Consider the following 19,151-nt stretch of genomic DNA (forward strand, 5'->3'; position numbering starts at 1 on the left):
ACCGTGGAGACTAGGCCTAGATTGGGCCCTATTGTTGTCAAACCCAAGCTGAGATCCACAAGACAGTTTTGTCTCCCCATTGTCGACAGGGCACTCCAACATTTGACATTGACAACTTTTACAACGATGAAGCAGATACCGTCATGCCTAATAGAATAATAATCCAAAGATCTCTCCATATCACCTTTTTAAAGTGTGAAAATCGTATGAAGTTCTATACCGGTGCAATGAGTGCATGTGTATAGGTACTCTCAATCGGTTGCTGTTCACCACTCACTACAATGATGTGAACTCTCGTTTTTTGAATGGCTTAGTGAGACCTATTCTTCAACAATAAATCAGATATATCGATAAAAACACAACTCTAAAATGATGTAAAAAATAATAAAAAAATAGAACAAATAATACACATAGATTTATGAGGTTCGACAAGATTACCTATGTCCTTGATGAGATGAAATCCTACTTCACTATTAATGAAGAATAAGGTTACAGTTCATCCCTCACACCTCTCAGTATTGCTTGCATTACAGAGAAAGAATCCCTCGCTATGAATATATAGTGAAAAATCATAATCTAAAAAATACAAAACTGCCCTCAAATAAAAAATTCGAGCTGGGGGATGCACCCCCTACACCCTTGCTATGCAGGGGGTCTCCTGCCCCCTTGCAACCCCTACGTCCAGCTGATCAGCTAACAAAACCATCGTCTTGCCTGTCGAGGCGCCTGTACCAGTACTCCCTGGATTAAATTGTAACGAAATATAAGACATTGTACACCAACATCCCCTTCCAAAATTTTTGTTGGCAGCATCCATCAACATTTGCCTATTTATAACTTTTCAAAGGCAGAAAGATGGAAGAAAACGTAAGATCCCAAATGACAAAACTATCCCACTTTACAAACTTTATTTACAAAACATGACCTCAACTGAACTAGACTGAAACGCCCTTACTGTCAGATTGATACCAAGATTTCCTGACAAAAAAACCCCTATACCCGTTTAAATGATCTAATGAGGATAAAGTTTAGTTTTTAGTTTTTTTAGTTTTTTTAATACATATATATGTATGAGGATTAAAGCCTTCTTGTCTGCCGTCTCCCCAAGCAAAGAATCAATTTTTAACATTTTTTTTTCTTTTATCTGGTAGAATCAGTTTTTAACAATTAAAGGGCAAAAAAAAAAAAAAAGAGGGAGAAAAAGGTCAGTTTACAGATTCGCCGTTATCGTAACCGTAGTAAGAGAGGTACCATCTGACGAACGTCTTCAATCCAGTCTCCAAATCGGTGGTGGGTTTATACCCGAGCTCTCTACGCGCCAGGCTTATGTTAGCATGGGTAAACGGAACATCACCATTCCGTGGCATATCATTTATGTTTATCTTGGCTTTCGTCTTCAAATGCTTCTCAAGTATCGCAACCAATGTTGGAACCGTTACCGGTGACGTATTCCCCAAATTGAAGATCCGATACGGTGCTGGCCCACGTTTCTTACCTCCAGTACCCGTGCTCTTTCCCGCCGTATCCAACGATCTTAAGCAGCCCTTCACGATATCATCGATAAAAGTGAAATCTCTCGCAAGATCAATCTGGCCCGTTCCTCGATAAACGGTGATCGGCTTCCCTTCAAGGATGTTTTGGGTGAAAGAGAAGTAAGCCATGTCCGGTCGACCCCATGGACCGTAAACCGTGAAGAACCTTAGACCTGTTACGGATAGACCGTAAATGTGGTTGTATGTGTGGGTGATCTCTTCACCGGATTTCTTTGTTGCTGCGTAGAGACTCGCCGGTTGGTCCGTCCGGTCTGATTCGGAGAATGGAACCTTCTCGTTAAGCCCATAAACCGAACTCGATGAAGCCCAGACCACGGCCGGTTGAGGGTCCGCAGATTTACAGGCTTCGAAGAGAGTAACGAGGCCAACGATGTTGCTGTGAACGTATGAGTCAGGATTCTCCATGGCGTACCGTACACCAGCTTGAGCTGCAAGATGCATAATGTGGGTGAAGGGTACGATATCGAAGAGCTTTGCGAGAAGGTGAGCATCGGCGATGTCTCCTTCGACGATGAAGATTCCATGGCTGTTCTGGAGAGCTTGTCTAGCTCTTTTCAGTGATGGGTCATAGTAATTGTTGAAATTATCGAGACCCACTACGCCATCGCCGCGTCTGTTGAGGGCGAGAGAGACGTGGGTTCCTACAAAACCGGCGGCGCCGGTGACCAACACAGACATACCACCGGTCCGGCGGATCTCGGCGGAGGTTCTTACCTGTTTCTCCCATTGTATCCCACCCCAAGAAGAGGCAAAATAGCGACTACCTGAATCGACGAAGCTTTGAAAACTGAGATACGAAGCAGTAAGAGCAATAAAGAAGAGAGCCCAGAGGAACATAGTGCTTGTAGAAGAGAAACATCGATGAACATGGCGATTTATTGGATGAACTCTATCGCTCTTCACCTTCCCCGGCGTCGATGGGAAGAGCTCATCCTGCAATGACGGCATCTTTTAATAAAAAGGGTCTCTCTAATTCCTATTATTTTATTATTATTATTATTATTTTTTTCTTTTGTTGTAGAAAGAAGAAAAGGACAGATTTAAATGCAGTTGCAGATGCAGAGGAAAGATAAGATCTTTTTCTGCATCTGCTAATGGCGGGAAACTCACAAAGGTTATTTATAAGAGTGGTCGCCCACAAGAACCGTAATGCAGACGCGTGAAGCCATCGAACGCGTGAACGAGAAAGAGTAAAATAGACTTATTTATTTTTATTTTAAATTTCTATCTCTGAATTGACTCAAATGCCCACTTGGACTGTGGAGTTAATAAGGCAAGAAAAGGAGGGTTGTTTTGTGAAACTTTATTTTAATAGAAAATGACTGGAAATTTCCTTTCTGAGTTTTTAAAATTGGGAAGACATTAATGGAAAATGTATCTAGACAAAAGGAACTACTAGTTATTTAATTTTTGAGCTTTTAAAATGTGGGGTCCACAAGATGACCTTTGAACCGGTCATAATTTAGAAGAATCTTGTAATAACGAAGAACTAATATAACGGCTTCGGAGTTTAATATTGTTTGTTCGGGGTTTGGGATTGGGCGGTGATCCTCTTTTCTATATCCCTGGAGTCCTTCTCTACCTAATCATCCTTGCCGGCTTCTGTGTACATAAGGTGTACCTTTCCTAATTGGGTTGTGGGAGTTGATAGATGGGGTTAGACATCATATAATGTATATTTTTTCTTGAGGAACACTGATAAAGAGGAATTAAGAAAAGTGGAAGGTAGAATTAAGAGTCAATCTCGTGAATATTTACGTTAAGTTTGGTTGTCAGGAATTAATATATTACTAAAAAATAGGAAAAAATTGATGAGAGAGATAGATACGTAAACTATCATATGCAATGATTGATTAATGTGATTATCTTTCTCATCAAATTTTATTTTATTTTTTCTTTTCTATCCATTTCTTGACAATCAAATTAAACCAAGTTTTGAAAAACCACACAAGAGAATGAGCTTTAGATTTTTTTTTTTTTTTGGCTTAGAATGGCATAAGAGAACAGAGGGACATGGACAATGGCTAAGATATTCTCTATGATAGAAGATGTTGTGATAGATACTTCATTCCATCACCTCGATATCCAGATGAAATAACCAAAATGTTCTTGAAAGATAAATAGGGTTTAAATGTTGTTAACTGGTTTGACAATCCACACAAATTTTTAAATAAAATGATTTTTATACTTTATTTCATCATATTTAAATTTAGTTTGAAAATGGAACTATTTGCACTATAATTTGCAAAAAAAATATTTTAATCACATGGGACCCACATTGGATATTAATTATGTTTCAAGATAATTTAAGATACCTTTGGAATCAAGATTTGAATTTTTGGAGCCCAAGATATTGGGCTTTTAAAGTTTAAAAAAAATCTAGGCTGGGTCAAGCTCAATTTGGTCCAAAACGGAACCAACCAACTTAAAAGTCATCGTGAAAAAAATTCAAATTTGGCCACTTAGGCTCTGTACTGTAACGATCTAAAAAATGGGTTCTGATGTTTTTTTATTTTTTTGAAACAGAAATAAGGTAAAACCTGTATGGAAAGCCCGGTTCAATTTCTTGTTTTTTGAAATGAACCGGGCACTTATGAGACTTTTGAATCCATTTTTTGGAGCATAAAATACTTGCTTTTCACTTTTAGAATTCATTCTGAGCAAAAGGCGCCGAAATAGGTATCACTTATAAGTTATGAGGGGTAATTTGGGAAATTACCCTCAAAACATAACAAAAAGAACCCTAACCCCATTTTCGTTGCAGGAGGCGAGGGGCGCGAGGGAGACGCGAGGCAAGAAGGAGGCGAGAGGCGAGAGGCGAGCAGCTCTGCCATCTTCCATCTACCATCTTCAAGGTAAACGACTCTCTCTCTTTCTCTTTCTCGTTCTCTTTCTCTTTCTCTTTCTCTCACTCTCGTTCCCTTTCTTTCTTGATCTCTTCTCCCTCCTCCTCTGTGCCTTCATCTCTGAAAAAATACAAGCTTTTTCACTCTCTGTGGGCTACAAGGTAAGGCAACCAGGTGCAGAAATCCGAAGAGATCAACCTCCATGACTGCTGAATGTTTCGATTCCTTTTCGTTTTCACACCCCCTATCCTCTCTCTCTCTCTCTCTCTCTGCCGCAGTTCTGCTTATCTTGATATCTCCTCTGCTTCTCTGAGATGAGCGTAAGTCAGAAATCCAGCACCTTTTATGCTGGATTTTATTTTACAATGATCGGAATAGGAGATGAGCTTTAAATGGTTGGAGAAAGAAACCTGTCACTACAGTTGTGATGGAGAGACCAACTTTGAGCCATCTCGTCTCCCGTTCGTGAGAATGGCTTCCATACTCTATGCTGGTGTGCGATGTTGAGGATTTAGTGTATTTGCTTTTGTCTTGACTTAGTCGAGAACTAGTGGTGGTGCTGCTTTGCGCTCATCCTCCAAAAATATAGCCCGGCTTATGCTGTACTCATTCATAATCTAGTTGGTTTTGATCATCTGATTTTGTATGGACAGAAAAAAACCAACTCTTTCTTGAACCATCTTCTCAGTTGAAGTAGTAGCCCTCCAGAAACCATCTTTCACATTTCGGTTTTCTGGGCCACCATAGCGCTCCTCCACCTCTGCATTAGAAATTGATATGGCAGTCCTGGTCTTACTGGCAGATGTGGCATCTGTCTTTGACTTCTTTGTCTTCAGGTCCTGTTGGGGGATTGGCAGAGAGCTGCCACCACAACCTGCAGGTAAACTAAACAAATATTAGGGAAATAGAATTGCAACTAGTAAGATTAACTGAATTAACTAAAACAACAAGTCATAACTCAAACAGAAGCAACCTTTGGATTTGATTTCATTTGAATTACAGAATCAACGTTGCAAGTTATAAGAACTTCAAAAAAAGAAATTTCAATTTAAGTGTTTAAATTGTTTGGAGTGGGATTGATTTCCCAGCGTTGCAATCAATCGGAGATGTAGGGATTTCCCTCCGCTGCACTCAACAACTAGAGGCAGGAGGTTAAGAAGATGAAGTAAAAGATCTTAAAGCCCACTGGCAGGCCTAACTCACCTTTGTTAAGTTGTTCTTAGTTAAGGAACTTGTCAATGGTGGTTGTAAGTCAGGGGAGAGGGTTTTAGGAGTTCCAACTTTGACACCCATGGTGAATATGGCACTTTATGTAAATATTGGTTTCTAACAGAAACGATTCTGTTAAGTACGAACCATACATGTTTCTGTTTCTTTCAGGTTACAAAATCAATTTTTTTTTGCGATTACCATACAACATTTAAGATGCAGAATCACTCCAAAAAAATAGAAATGCAAAAAAGTGTGCTAGCCCCAAAATCATGTTAAAAAAACAGAATCGTTACAGTACAGAGCCTAAGTGACTCAAGTCAACAAACAATAAGCTTGAATCAATGTCTAGTGTCGCTTCTTCAACGCCTGCTCAACGTTGGATGGACTCTTATTCTTAATTATCTCAAAGCTAAACATCGACATGGACTAGCCTTTGTTTAATGTTGAAAAAGCCCATATCGACTTCAAGGAGATAGGATTTGCTGCTCGTACGATCACCTGATCGCACGAGTCATCATTCAACACATGTCCTTCCTTCGATATTACAAGGATAAAGGGGTATATTTAGAAACAAAAAGGACAAATGTTAGATGTTGACTCGTACGACTAGATGATCGAGCAACTGATCCATCATACCTCTTCCGACTTCCACAAAGCGTTGAAGTTTATGTTTTAACATCGAACAGAGCCCATTAGACGTCAACTTCAGGATATTTTTTTCCAAAAAAAAAAAATGGCCTTATAGTTTTCAGGTCGTTTGCCACCATAGAGCTCATGGGAGGACTATTTGGGGTTCAAAATCCGTTTAAATTCATTTCTTGAACCGGAAGGAAACCCTTGGGTCGTGATTAACCACACCACTGTCTTTATTTCTATTGGTTTGAAGATTTTGTCCTATTTTCAGCCATTGATCATGAACCACTTAGTTCTCCCTCAAAATCTAACGATTTGTTATGAGATGTGATCCTACACATAGTTGAGAGAATGTGGAAGTCATCTATGTCTATAAGTAGACATTTTCCCTCCATGTCTAAGACAAGTTTGGAGAAGGGTTGAAGAGTGCAATCATATCTACAATCACAACTCGAGTTTAGTGTTTTGAGAGAGAAGTTAGGCACTCCACTTGAGTTGAACAACCTGCGCCCAAAATACTCATATCTGGGCAACCCATGGGTGGGTACAGAATAAAAAAGAAAATACATACACACACACACACACTCACAATGCGTATGATAGGGTTCGATCCCACGACCTCCTCCCCTGGGTGCCGGCTCCACAAGCCGAAGCTTCTACCACTAGGCTATCCTAGTGTTGGTAAAAGTAGAGTAAATTAAATCTCATTTTATTAACTTATTTTCAAGCTTTTGGCATTATATGATAGATTCCTTTTGCTAATTATATGCATGATTTTGGGTTTTTATGGTGTTCTATAGCAGATCTACAACCTTCATCGTGTCCCCCCCCCCTTTTTTTTAGGAATTTTCTGTTTTTATTTGGGATTTTTTAGGCTTCATATAGTCCTAGGGAAATTTTCACATTTTAGCCCATTCTAGCATGCATAAATTTTATATTCTTTTTTGAAATCTTAGATGCTGGTAAAAAATATTGAATAAGATTATATACTTTATTCTGATTTTTATTACATATTTAGGATTTATTTCGATGTCTCCACGCATTTTTAGGTATTCTCATACACACAGGGTGATTTAAATATAATCTAAATATTTTAATATTTTTTATTGTCATTTATTCTCATACAAGAGACAAGATGGAAGGATAATGAAGCTAAGATGTTGGATGATTTCAAACTCTGGTATTCCAACGATCAAAGTGGTCGACATGAAGTTGGTATTATGGCGGATAAAGACCTAAAGAATGATATTGTGGATGTTAAAAGAGTTGGAGATAGGATCTTATTCATAAAGCTGATGTTAGATAAAGAGGAGGTTAACATAGTTAGAGTGTATGCACACCACACAGGGTTGGATGAAAATAGTAAATTACAATTTTAGGAGCACATGAATGATTTAATGCATGATTTTGATCCGGATGAAAAGATCATTATCGAAGAGGATTTGAATTTTTATGTTTGCAGCTATAGTTCTTACAGGGAAGGAGTGGTGCTCAAAGGGGGCAGTTGCCTAACCAAAAAAGGAACCTATATAAAGGAAAGAGTTGAGGCCAAAAAGGGGATCATCACAGCATCACCAAAAACCCTTATCAACAATGTACTCCCTCATCAATTTTCACTTTGAATTTCTAGTGTTAGAAGTAGCGCAGGACTCCTTTCATTTAGCATTTCATGTAATTTTTCATGAGTCACAATCGTTGTGGACTCTTGTCCTTTGTACACAAGATTTGCCTCATAGATTGACCTTTTTTCATTTTCTAGTCTTCCAAATTTGTCTTTCAAGCTCGATCTTGTCTTACATAAAGTCCACGGAGCAATCAGGGCAAGAGGGGACTCTAATCACTGGATCGAAATCAGAACGCCGCGAATCTGATCAAGAAGGATTCTAGCACGCCTGAGCAAAATTGGGTTGGTCACGGTATCATGAGGGATCAAGAGGAATTTTGTGCCGACAAAAACCCTTCATGAAATTAGAAGAACATTCACAATTTCAAAACACCAGAACCTATTAAGGACTCGGAGCTATATACAATGTTAAATCACTGCTGCAATATGGGAAAAATACATACCATTTCATGATCTGACCGGTGGTCTCTGACCCTCCCATGCGTACCCCCTAGGCCATCCATTAGCACCCCTCGCCTAGTTGCAAAACCGCAAATGAGAGAGAAGATTAGGTTTTGGTTCTCATACAAATTGATTCACAAAGATAGAATCCACCCAAGAAAAAACCCAATGGTAGTAGATTTCGTATCTGTAGATCAAATCATGCAAAAACTGAGAATCTGATCCACACTCCACAAATGGAGGTTGTCACACCCCGTTCACACTGAACCGGAGCGGTGACCGAGTTAACACCGGTTAACCCAAACCTGCCAGGATCATCAGATACTGTATTCCACCACAGCATACGCAGCTTAACATAAGTTCATCAGATCGGCGGAAGACTAAGTTTTACCTGTGAATAAATCCCATATACTTGATACCCGAATGATGATACAATAATTATATACATTTGGGCCCGAAGGCATGATATATACACAAAAAGAATAAAATTCAAATATCAAGTACATACAGGAAATCATCAAGAAAATCAGAGTGCACAGCTCGGCATAAAGGGTTGAGCCCAGCTCGGCATCACATAGAAGAGCTCAGCTCGGCCTCAGAAGTGGAGTTCAGCACGACCTCCAAGGTGGAGCTCATCTCGGCCTCAGAACTGCTGTCCTGCAGCACAACTCTCGCATGAGCAGTCAGCGCCGTGCTCAAACTCCTCAGGGGTCCACCAGTCCTCTTCAGGAAACTCGACTGTGGGACCCACCCCATGCTCCTCAGATGTATGACCTGCAAAATCATCTAAAAAAGGGGGTGTACACGTGGGATGAGCTCACTAGCTCAGTAAGTAGAAAGGTGGACCACACACAACAGTCCACACATCACAACACATCATATGCGTTACATGCCATGCTATACATTTTAAATCACATCCACCTAAGCAACATTACTAAGTCTTTGGTTTTAGTGCTACTACAACCACAGTGCGCGTATACTCCGGGTACGAGCCGCGAACTCCCTCCCGCGATACGCCCATAGGGCTGTTGGAGAAGGCCACCGTGAGTACTCGGAAAAGTAAAGACAATGCCATCCACCGGCTCTCAACAGAAATGTAAATGACTGAAATAAAAGTGCTGACTCCAGCAATTTAAAAGCAGTACGATTGGCCCTCTTGAATATACCACCGGGGTTGCCGACTGTCCTACATGACTCACCGGGCGTAATGCCTAACTGCCACAGTGTCCGATAACCGCGACCCCTGCTTCCCCCCAAATGGCAACCCAACACCTTAACCCCTGTTGGGAAGGGTCGTAGCACGGGATGGTGAGAATCCTAAACCGCATGCTCCTATATGACAATAGTATGATTGCATAGTGCCTCCGCGTCTCATTCCATGGGCCACCAATGCACTCGTTTCTAAGCCGACTACGGCATCTAGTCTATCAATGCATCATGCATAATGATGTCAACATTCAATCACATAAGCATCTCATCACTTGGCATTTAGAATGTAAACATAGCACACATGCATAACAATGTGAGGATGACTAATCTACATAGCAATTTCATAATGGCATGACTAGACTAGATACAAGTAAATGAATGCCAAACAATGCCTTTAAATAAGGCCAAACATCCTCTCCCCACTTACCTGTAGTGTGTAAGGATTCCCATTCGGTACGGGTGAGATCTGGTGCGAGAAGCGTAGGATTTGGTGAACCTAACATGATTGAGCGGGGTTAGTACTTCATCATTTTGGAATCAAAATTAACGAGATCCGATGACAAAATCATGTTTAGAATGTTAAAATAAGGTCACACGTCCGATTTGGGTCCAATCGGACGAAAGAATCACAATCGGGGCCTCTCAGGTGGGTCAGACAGCCCACCTGTCTGGCCCACCGGTGTGGCCCACCGGTTTGGACCGGCGGGCAGGTTGGCCCGCCGGTTGGGCGGCCTTGCTAAGACCGGTGGGCAGTGTGGCCCGCTGGTCTGGCCTGCCGGTTGTGCCCGAAGGCCCTGCCCTCTCAGGTGGGTGCTCACAGGCGGGCCAGATGGCCCACCGGTCCTACCCACCGGTCTTGGCGGGAAAACTGCTGTTTCTTCCCAACTTCCTCCATTCTTTGGGGATTTAAATGGGGCTTTTTCCAATCCATTATTCACACTTTCAATGTCTTATAGGATGGTTCTAACTTAGATCTAGGTTAGATTCAAGTGATGGAAACCATCTTACCTTCTTTGCTCATGAACACCTTCAAACCCTCAAAATCACTTCAAACCCACAATGCTTCTCCAACCTTGTCAATATCTCTTCAAATCCTTCAAGATCAACACATAAATCATCTATTAAACCTTAGATTCATCATTTCAAAGGGGATTTACAAGATCTCAAGAAACCCTACTCGAATCAAGGGTTTATGCTTGGGTATGGTGAATGTTCAACGAACCCAACTTTTCTTACCTCTAAATGTAGATCTAGAGTTGAAGATCACTCTTCCGGCGCCGGAATGGGAAGATCAAGCTTCGGCGCCGCTGAAATCCTTCTCTTCTTCCTCTTCCTTCTCTTCTCTTCTTCTTTCATTTCCTTTCTCTCTCCTCTTTACTATCCTCACCAACGTACGAGTGTCATAAATGAAAAGAAAAGAAAATCATAAATGCTATATATATATATTTCCTGAATAACTAAATAGTTCACATGGATGGGTCACTCAGGTGGGTGGATGCGCCCACCTGTCCGCCCACCTGAGGGCCAAAACTTGGGATTTTGACAGAGTTCGGGCCTCGGCGTGAACCCCACCCTTGGCATACGATGTAGTATACGTATATACCTTAATATATGGCTACAATACCTGCTTTATCCTTACATGGCCTTATGGTAGGTGCATGTACACTGCTTGGGCACTCTCGTCTCTTCTGGCACTGGCTCGAACTTGTCGGGCCAGCCGGTGTTTAAGGTCACCCTTGCCATCATAGTCCATAAGGAGCCCACTCTAACTCTCTCCGGTTCAGGTCCTGCACAGTTAAACCGGGTCAACCGTATAATCAGACCGGGTTTAAGAAGTAGAGTATTACAAGAAGTGTGAGATATACTATGATCACAAAAGCCTGAAGTACTTCTTCACCCAGAAGGATTTGAACATGAGACAGAGGAGATGGCTTTAGCTCATGAAGGATTATGACTGTGACATTCAGTACCATCCCGGCAAGGCAAATGTAGTGGCAGATGCATTGATCCGAAAGGCACAGACTGTGTCACTCTCATGCTTAGCAGTCAACCCACCACTCGTGCAAGAGGCGATGCTAGTGGATGAAACTCTCTTATATGAAGGAACAACCCTAGAATTGGAACGTCAACTAGAAAACTTTAAATGGTTGACTGTATCCTTGATGGCTCTACAGGTGCATCCGACTATTAGGCAAGAGGTAATAATGAAACAACCTTTGGATCCTGAATTGCAGCGGATCAGAGTTAAGGTTCAAGATCAAACAATGAACGACCCAGATTTTTTTTGGCCAGTGATGGGGCATTGATGTTTCGAGGCAGATTGTGTGTACCCGATGATTTGGGTATACAAGACAAGATAGTGCGAGAAGCACATAGCTCCGAGTACTCACTCCAACCAGGAAGTACAAAGATGTACAAAGACCTCAAACAAAATTACTGGTGGCCTTGCATGAAAGTCACAATAGCTCTGTATGTGGCAACTTGTCTCACATGCCAAAAAGTAAAAGTCACGAGGCATCGATCTTATGGTACTCTTCAGCCACTCCCAGTACCAGAATGGAAGTGGGAGAGGATTACAATGGACTTCATCACCGGACTACCATGTACACCTAAGGGAATGGACGCGATATGGGTGATCATTGATCGACTTACCAAGACTGCTCATTTCATTCCCATCAAGGCCAAGTTCTCTATGGCCAAACTAGCACAACTGTACATGGACAACATAGTGCGCTTACATGGAGTGCCAGTGAGCATTGTATCAGACAGAGACCCAAGGTTCACTTCCAGATTTTGGAAAAGCTTCCAGCGTGCCTTGGGATCACAGTTGAATTTGAGTACTGCTTTCTACCCATAGACTGATGGTCAGTCGGAGCGAACCATACAGATATTAGAAGACATGCTCAGGGCATGTACAATGGAAATGTGTGGTATTTGGGAAGAATATATACCTCTTATGGAGTTTGCCTATAACAACAGTTACCAAGCTACAATTGGGATGGCTCTGTATGAGGCATTATATGGTAGGAAGTGCAGAACTCCCTAGTATTGGGATGAGGTAGGTGAACGTCGAATGTTGGGACCTGAAATGATACAGATGACTTGTGACAAAGTCAACGTTATTCGAGAACGGATTAAAGCAGCTCAGTCCCATCAAAAGAGCTATGCGGACACCCGCAGAGAAGACATTGAATTTCAGCCAGAAGAAAAGGTATTTCTTAAGATCTCTCCTACTAAAGGGTTGCAAAGGTTTCACAGAAAGGGGAAGTTGAGCCCGAGATACATTGGACCATTTGAGATCTTAGCCCGGGTTGGCTCAGTAGCCTACATGCTTGCTCTGCCACCTTCACTCGAGGATGTTCATAATGTATTCCATGTATCCATTTTGAAGCGATACGTTCATGATCCTTCTCATGTACTACCCGTGGAGCCAGAATACCTTGAAGCTGACATGACCTATACAGAGCAGCCAGCTGAAATTTTAGACCGAAAGGTGAAGACCCTTCGCAACCGCTCCCTTTCCTATGTAAAGGTGTGATGGGCTAATCATTCACTCGAAGAAGCATCTTGGGAGAAAGAGGATGAAATACGAGCCAAGTACCCTCATCTTTTTGATCAACCAGGTACGCAATTTCGAGGACGAAATTTTTCAGATGGGGGGGTAAATGTAATACCCTACTTCTTAAACCCGGTCTGATTACACGGTTGACCCGGTTTAACCATGCAGGACCCGAACCAGAGAGAGTTAGAGCGGGTTCCTTATGGGCTATGATGGCACGGGTGACCTTAAACACCGGCTGGCCCGACAAGTCCGAGCCAGTGCCAGAAGAGACGGGAGTGCCCAAACCGTGTACATGCACCTATCATAAGGTCATGTACGGATAAAGCAGGTATGTAGCCGTATATTAAGGTGCATACGTATATTACATCGTATGCCAAAAGTGAGATTCGCGTCAAGGGCCGAATTCTGTCAAAATCCCAAGTTTTGGCCCTCAGGTGGGCGGACAGGTGGGCGCATCCACCCACCTGAGTGACCCACCCATGTGAATACTTAGTTACTTTAAGAAGTATATATATAGCATTTATTTTCTTTTTCTTCCTCATTTATGACACTCGGACGTTGGTGAGAAGAGTAAAGAGGAGAGAGAAAAGAAAGGAAAGAAGAGGAGAAGAGAAGGAAGAGGAAGAAGAGATGGATGTCAGCGGCGCCGAGGCTTGATCTCCCCATTCCAACGCCGGAAGAGTGATCTTCAACACTAGCTCTACATTTAGAGGTGAGCAAAGTTTGGGTTCCTTAAACCTTCACCATACCCAAGTAAAACCCTTGATTTGAGTAGGGTTTCTTGAGATCTTGTAAATCCCCCTTGAAATGATGAATCTAAGGTTTAATAGATGATTTATGTGTTGATCTTGAAGGATTTGAAGAAGTATTTACAAGGTTGGAGAAGCATTGTGGATTTGAAGTGATTTTTTGGGGTTTGAAGGTGTTCTTGAGCAAAGAAGGTAAGATGGCTTCCCATTCCTTAAATCTAACCTAGATCTAGGATAGAACCGCCTTATGAGACCTAGAATGAGTAAAGAATGGGTTTGGAAAAGCCCCATTTGAATCCCCAAAGGTTGGGAGAAGTTTGGGAAGAAATAGTAGTTTCCCGCCAAGACCGGTGGGCCAAGACCGGTGGGCCATCTGGCCCGCCTGTGGGCACCCTCCTGAGAGGGCAGGGCCCTCGGGCATAACCGGTGGGCCAGACTAGTGGGCCAACCGGTGGGTCAATCGGCGGGCCACCCTGGCCACCGGTCTTAGCAGACCCCCTGGCCCAATTGGCAGGCCAACCGGTGGGCCGACCTACCCGCCGGTCCAGACTGAATGTGATTTTTACGTCCGATTGGATCCAAATCGGGCGTGTGACCTTCTTTTAGGATTCTAAACATGATCGTGTCATTGGATCGTGTTAATCTTGATCCTAAGATGGTGAAATACTAACCCCGCTCACTCATGTTAGGTTCACCAAATCCTACGCTTCTAGCACCGGATCTCAACCGTACCGAGCGGGGATCCTTGTACACTACAGGTAAGTGGGGAGAGGACGTTTAGCCTTATTTCAAGGTATTGTTTGGCATACATTTAACTGTATCTAGTCTAGTCATGCCATCATGAAAATTCTATGTAGATTAGTCATCCTCACATGGTTATGCATGGATGTTGTGTTATTTTCTAAATGCCAAGTGATAATATGCTTCTGTGATGAATGTTGACATCATTGTGCATGATGCATTAATAGACTAGATGCCGTAGTCGGCTTGGAAACAAGTGCATTGGTGGCCCGTGGTATGGGACGCGACGGCACTATGCAATCGTACTATTGTCATATAGGAGCATGCGGTTTAGGATTTTCACCTTCCCGTGCTATGACCTTTCCCAACAGGGGTTAAGGTGTCGGGTTACCATTTGGGGGGAAGCAGTGGTCGCGGTTGTCAGGTCACTGTGGCTGTTAGACATAATGCCCGACGGGTCATTAGGACAGTCGGCAACCCCGGTGGTATATTCAAGAGGGCCAATCGTATTGCTTTTAAATTGTTGGAGTCAACACCTTTAATTTCAGTCATTTACTTTTCTGTTGAGAGCCGGTGGTCGACATGTTTTTACTTTTCTGAGTACTCACGATGGGCCTTCTCAGACAGCCCTATGGGCGTATCGCGGAATGGAGTTCGCGGCTCGTACTCGGAGTATACGCGCATTGTGGTTGTAGTAGCACCAAACCAAAGACTTAGTAATGTTGCTTAGGTGGATGTGATTTAAAATGTATTGCATAGCATGTAGTGCATATGATTGTGTTTTGTTGTGTTGACTGTTGTGTGGTCCATCTTTCCACTTACTGAGCTAGTGAGCTCATCCCACGTGTGCACCTCTTTTAGATGATTTTGCATGTCATCCATCTGAAGAGCACGGGTTGCTTGTGCGGGAGTTATGCTGCGGGACCGCAGTTCTGATGCCGAGCTGAGCTCCATTTCTGATGCCGAGCTGAGCTCCACTTTTGATGCCGAGTCAGGCTCTACCTTATGAAATTGAGCTGGGCTCAACCTTTGATATCGAGCTGAGCTCTAGGTTCTGACTCCGAGCCTATCTGTATACTCTGATTTTGATGATTTCCTTTTTGTACTTGATATGTGAATTGTACTTTTAATGTGTAAATATCATGCCTTCGGGCCCACATGTATATAACTATTGTATCACAATTCGGGTATCAAGTATTATGGGAATATTCACAGGTAAACCAAGTCTTCCGCTGATCTGATAAGTTTTATTAGTTATGTGTATTCTCTGGTGGAATACAGTATCAGATGATCCTGGCAGGTTTGGGTTAACTGGTGTTAACCCGGTCACTGGCCTGGTTCTGTACGAACGGGGTGTGACAGTTGCCCTCGGTCGTGCTCATAGTATTTTAGTAACTTCGGTACGTACTGGGATTTATGTGTGAGGAGTTGGGTCACTTACCGTCTGGAATCAGAAGGTACGAACCCCCTCCAGTTAGATTGACACACGATGCATGAACACTCGGGGGTCATCTCTCTCCCTTTGGCAATGGGTGGGCACGAGCCAAAACCTGATCGTGCTTCAGATCTCTGGTCGGAGACCTATCACAATAGTTCAAATTAGATCGAGTCAAGGCACGGGTGTAACAATGATAGGATGGGCTAGTTGTTTATTTAGCTAATATACTTATTTTTCTTTTTTGTCTAACTATGTGCTGACAGGAGACCACATTGAGGTAAGCTCAAGGGCTTTACTATCTGGATTGAAGAAGGCAAAGGAGATCGGATGGCGGGTGGAGGAAGTGTGGACTGATGCTAGAGATTTAGAAATATTTTGGAATACTAGTACCAGATCGTGACCTTTGAGCATTCTACCTATGGTTTTTTATGTATTGTTCAATCCAGATCATTTTTTGTTCAAGCTCAGGCCTACCAATGATTTGGCATTTTTTGTAAAACACATAGCAACTCTCTTTATCAACTAAAAGTGTACTCACTTGTGACCTACAAAACATAATATAATAGCTTTATTTTTCTTCTTAAAAAAAAAAAAAAAAAAAAAATGAAAAAAAAGAGAAAGAAAGAAAGAAAGAAAGAGAAAGCTATCTAATCAAGTGTCTTTATGCTTAGACACAAGGGTGGCAAAAAGACTACCCTGCCCCTAGTTGGATGTCTATGCATTTCCCTTAATTCATCCTCATATTGACACGATGGGACGAGTTAGCAATCCGCCCAAGTATTAAATAAGACTACCCCAAGATAATAATAATAATAATAATAATAAATATTAGTACGTTTGAGGATTAGACAATGGAAAGCATAAAAATCGCTGGAAAAGATTTCTGATGTTTCCATGATGAGATGGAGATTGAGGATTGAATTAGATTAGACTTGAGAATAAAAATATATCCAAGTTGCGTGACAAACACATGGAATTCCTGCTAAATCACCACCCCGTACTCCGAATTCTCGGATGACCTTTATTATGTTGCACCTGAAAATAATAAAATGAGTGTCGGTTCGGTCACTGGTGGGGTCTATTTCCTTGGATAGAGATAGAAGAGAGATATAGATGGAGAATAAAAGAAAGAGACAAAAGAGAGAGGAAAGGGGATCCGCAACTGTCCAGGGGTGAAGAACGTCTAGTAAAACAAAAGAAAAAAAAAAAATTCTAGGGGTGAAGAACCTTAGAAAACACCCGTCCTGTCCTTTTTCCCCTCCGAAAGTCCAAACGCTTGTCCACTTGCATTGAAGAAGCAACCCCACTACTTGGATTGAATTCACTGAATCCAACCCCTCTCTCTCTCTCTCTCTCTCTCTCTCTAACACCCCTCCAGTGACTCCAGTTCTCATTCTTTTCCCAACCCATATCCACTTGCATGGAAGCCAATCCCTACTTTTTGAATTCACTGAATCCATCCCAAACCCACGAAGCCCATTTCTCTCTCCTTCAAATATTTATTTTAATAAAAGTATTATCCTCTCTTCCTAGTATGTTTTGTCGGGTCTTTGAAACCTCAAATCAAATCAGCATCCATTTGAAAATACAAAGAAGGAACCCATAATCACCAAACGCCTCCCCCTTCATTACCCCCCAAAAAACGGAACGGCTGCCAGCATCATAATCCCCGTCAACTTCACCAACCAATTTTTATTTCTCTCGTAACAAAGAAAAAAAAAAACAAGAGAGAAAACAAATCCCCTCTTTACCTTCCTGTTACCTATCTTATCTCTCATTTTTTCGAAAGGGAAACTTCCTCCTGTTCTTAGGAAAGATCTCCAGAGGCAGTAGAGGCGGAAAGCACAAATCTGCAGAGGAGTGAGTTAGCACCAGAAACGCATCAAAATTCAGCCGGTAAATACTCGTTCTTGAGTTTTATTTATTTATTTATTTTTATTATTATTATTTTTTTTCTCTTCTCTTCAAGTGGTTCTTTCAGTAGAAGAAAGATCCACGAGTCTTCTTCTTTCTGGGTGTACCCACTACTGGATTTTTTGTTCTTGCTCTTCAAGCTCAAGTTGTAAGACAAGAAAGCGCTTCAAATGGGCTGAGATGGAAAAAAAATATTTAGTCCTTCATTTATTGTTTCCTGATTTAATTGTCTTGTTCTTGTTGTTTTAGTTTTGTAAAATTTAATCATACGAGATTTTAATTCCAAAGAACGATTGATCTTTAGTTTTATCTTTGCCTATCACCCAAAAAAAAAAAATCATTAGCTTTATCTTTTAATACCCATTTATTGATTTTTTTGAAGAACTTGTTGCTGCTGCCTTAGGGTTGTGATTTAATTGAATCATGACTTGTGTTTTTCCAAAAGTCATACAATTACTGAATGGATTTGATTTTGAAATTTGAATATTGTTGGATTGATTTGAAAAGGTGGTTCATGATGTGCAGATTTTGAGTTTCTACTATCGTATCGGGGCCAACAGTTGGGAATTGTTACTGGGGGATATGTGTTATTGCAGATGGCAGAAAATGTTAATTAAGCGGTATTATTGTGAGCTCATCTTGAGATCTTCTTCACATTGCTGGGAATTGAATTCTTCAAGTTCCTTTCATTTAAGATAAATAGCACCAACTCATTTTGGGATCTGTCTGGTTCGCACAGATTTAAATACATATTTTGGCAAATATTTTGAACCTGAGTACTCACTCTCAAGAGATCTCTAACCTTGAGGATTTATTCAGATTCGCATAGAGGATAGAGAGGGATTGTATATATATATATATATATATATACACACACACACACACAAGACATCATCAAGATTACATTCTGCAGATTTCTTGGGGGATTTTTTAAGTTTGAATTGTACTTATTGTGAAGAGTGTAAAATCTTCTTTGAGACTTGTGATCTTGTTTGTTTGAAGAAGTATCTGTTTTTGAATGTTCTGAGGAGGAGGAGGAATAAATGGGTTCCATGATTTCAACTTCAGTGTCTATTTTGTAAATGGGACTTGAGTGAGGAGAAGACTTGATTTGATTAAAGGGAAGGTGTGTGTTTAGAGGGAGTAGTTCTAAATGAGTGTTGGAGTCCTGGAGTTAAAGTACTGGAATTGGAGATTGTTGTCACAAGGTTTGATTAATATAGAAGAGA

At 41.5% G+C, this 19,151-nt stretch overlaps 1 protein-coding gene and 1 long non-coding RNA gene across 2 annotated transcripts; one reads left to right on the top strand and one right to left on the bottom strand.

Moving 5' to 3' along the window:
- Window positions 1-538: 538 nt before the first annotated feature.
- LOC122079148 (UDP-glucuronate 4-epimerase 1-like) lies at window positions 539-2,501 on the bottom strand. Its single transcript, XM_042645405.1, has one exon. The coding sequence runs from the start codon at window positions 2,499-2,501 to the stop codon at window positions 1,206-1,208; it is 1,296 nt and encodes a 431-aa protein (XP_042501339.1). The 3' UTR covers window positions 539-1,205.
- Window positions 2,502-17,275: 14,774 nt separating this feature from the next.
- On the top strand, window positions 17,276-18,929 carry LOC122078623. Its single transcript, XR_006140134.1, has 2 exons — window positions 17,276-17,904; window positions 18,448-18,929. It is a non-coding gene; the product is annotated as an uncharacterized LOC122078623 (long non-coding RNA).
- Window positions 18,930-19,151: the final 222 nt, after the last annotated feature.

The sequence above is a fragment of the Macadamia integrifolia genome, chromosome 5, assembly GCF_013358625.1.
Source record: "Macadamia integrifolia cultivar HAES 741 chromosome 5, SCU_Mint_v3, whole genome shotgun sequence".
Taxonomy (NCBI): Eukaryota; Viridiplantae; Streptophyta; class Magnoliopsida; order Proteales; family Proteaceae; genus Macadamia; species Macadamia integrifolia.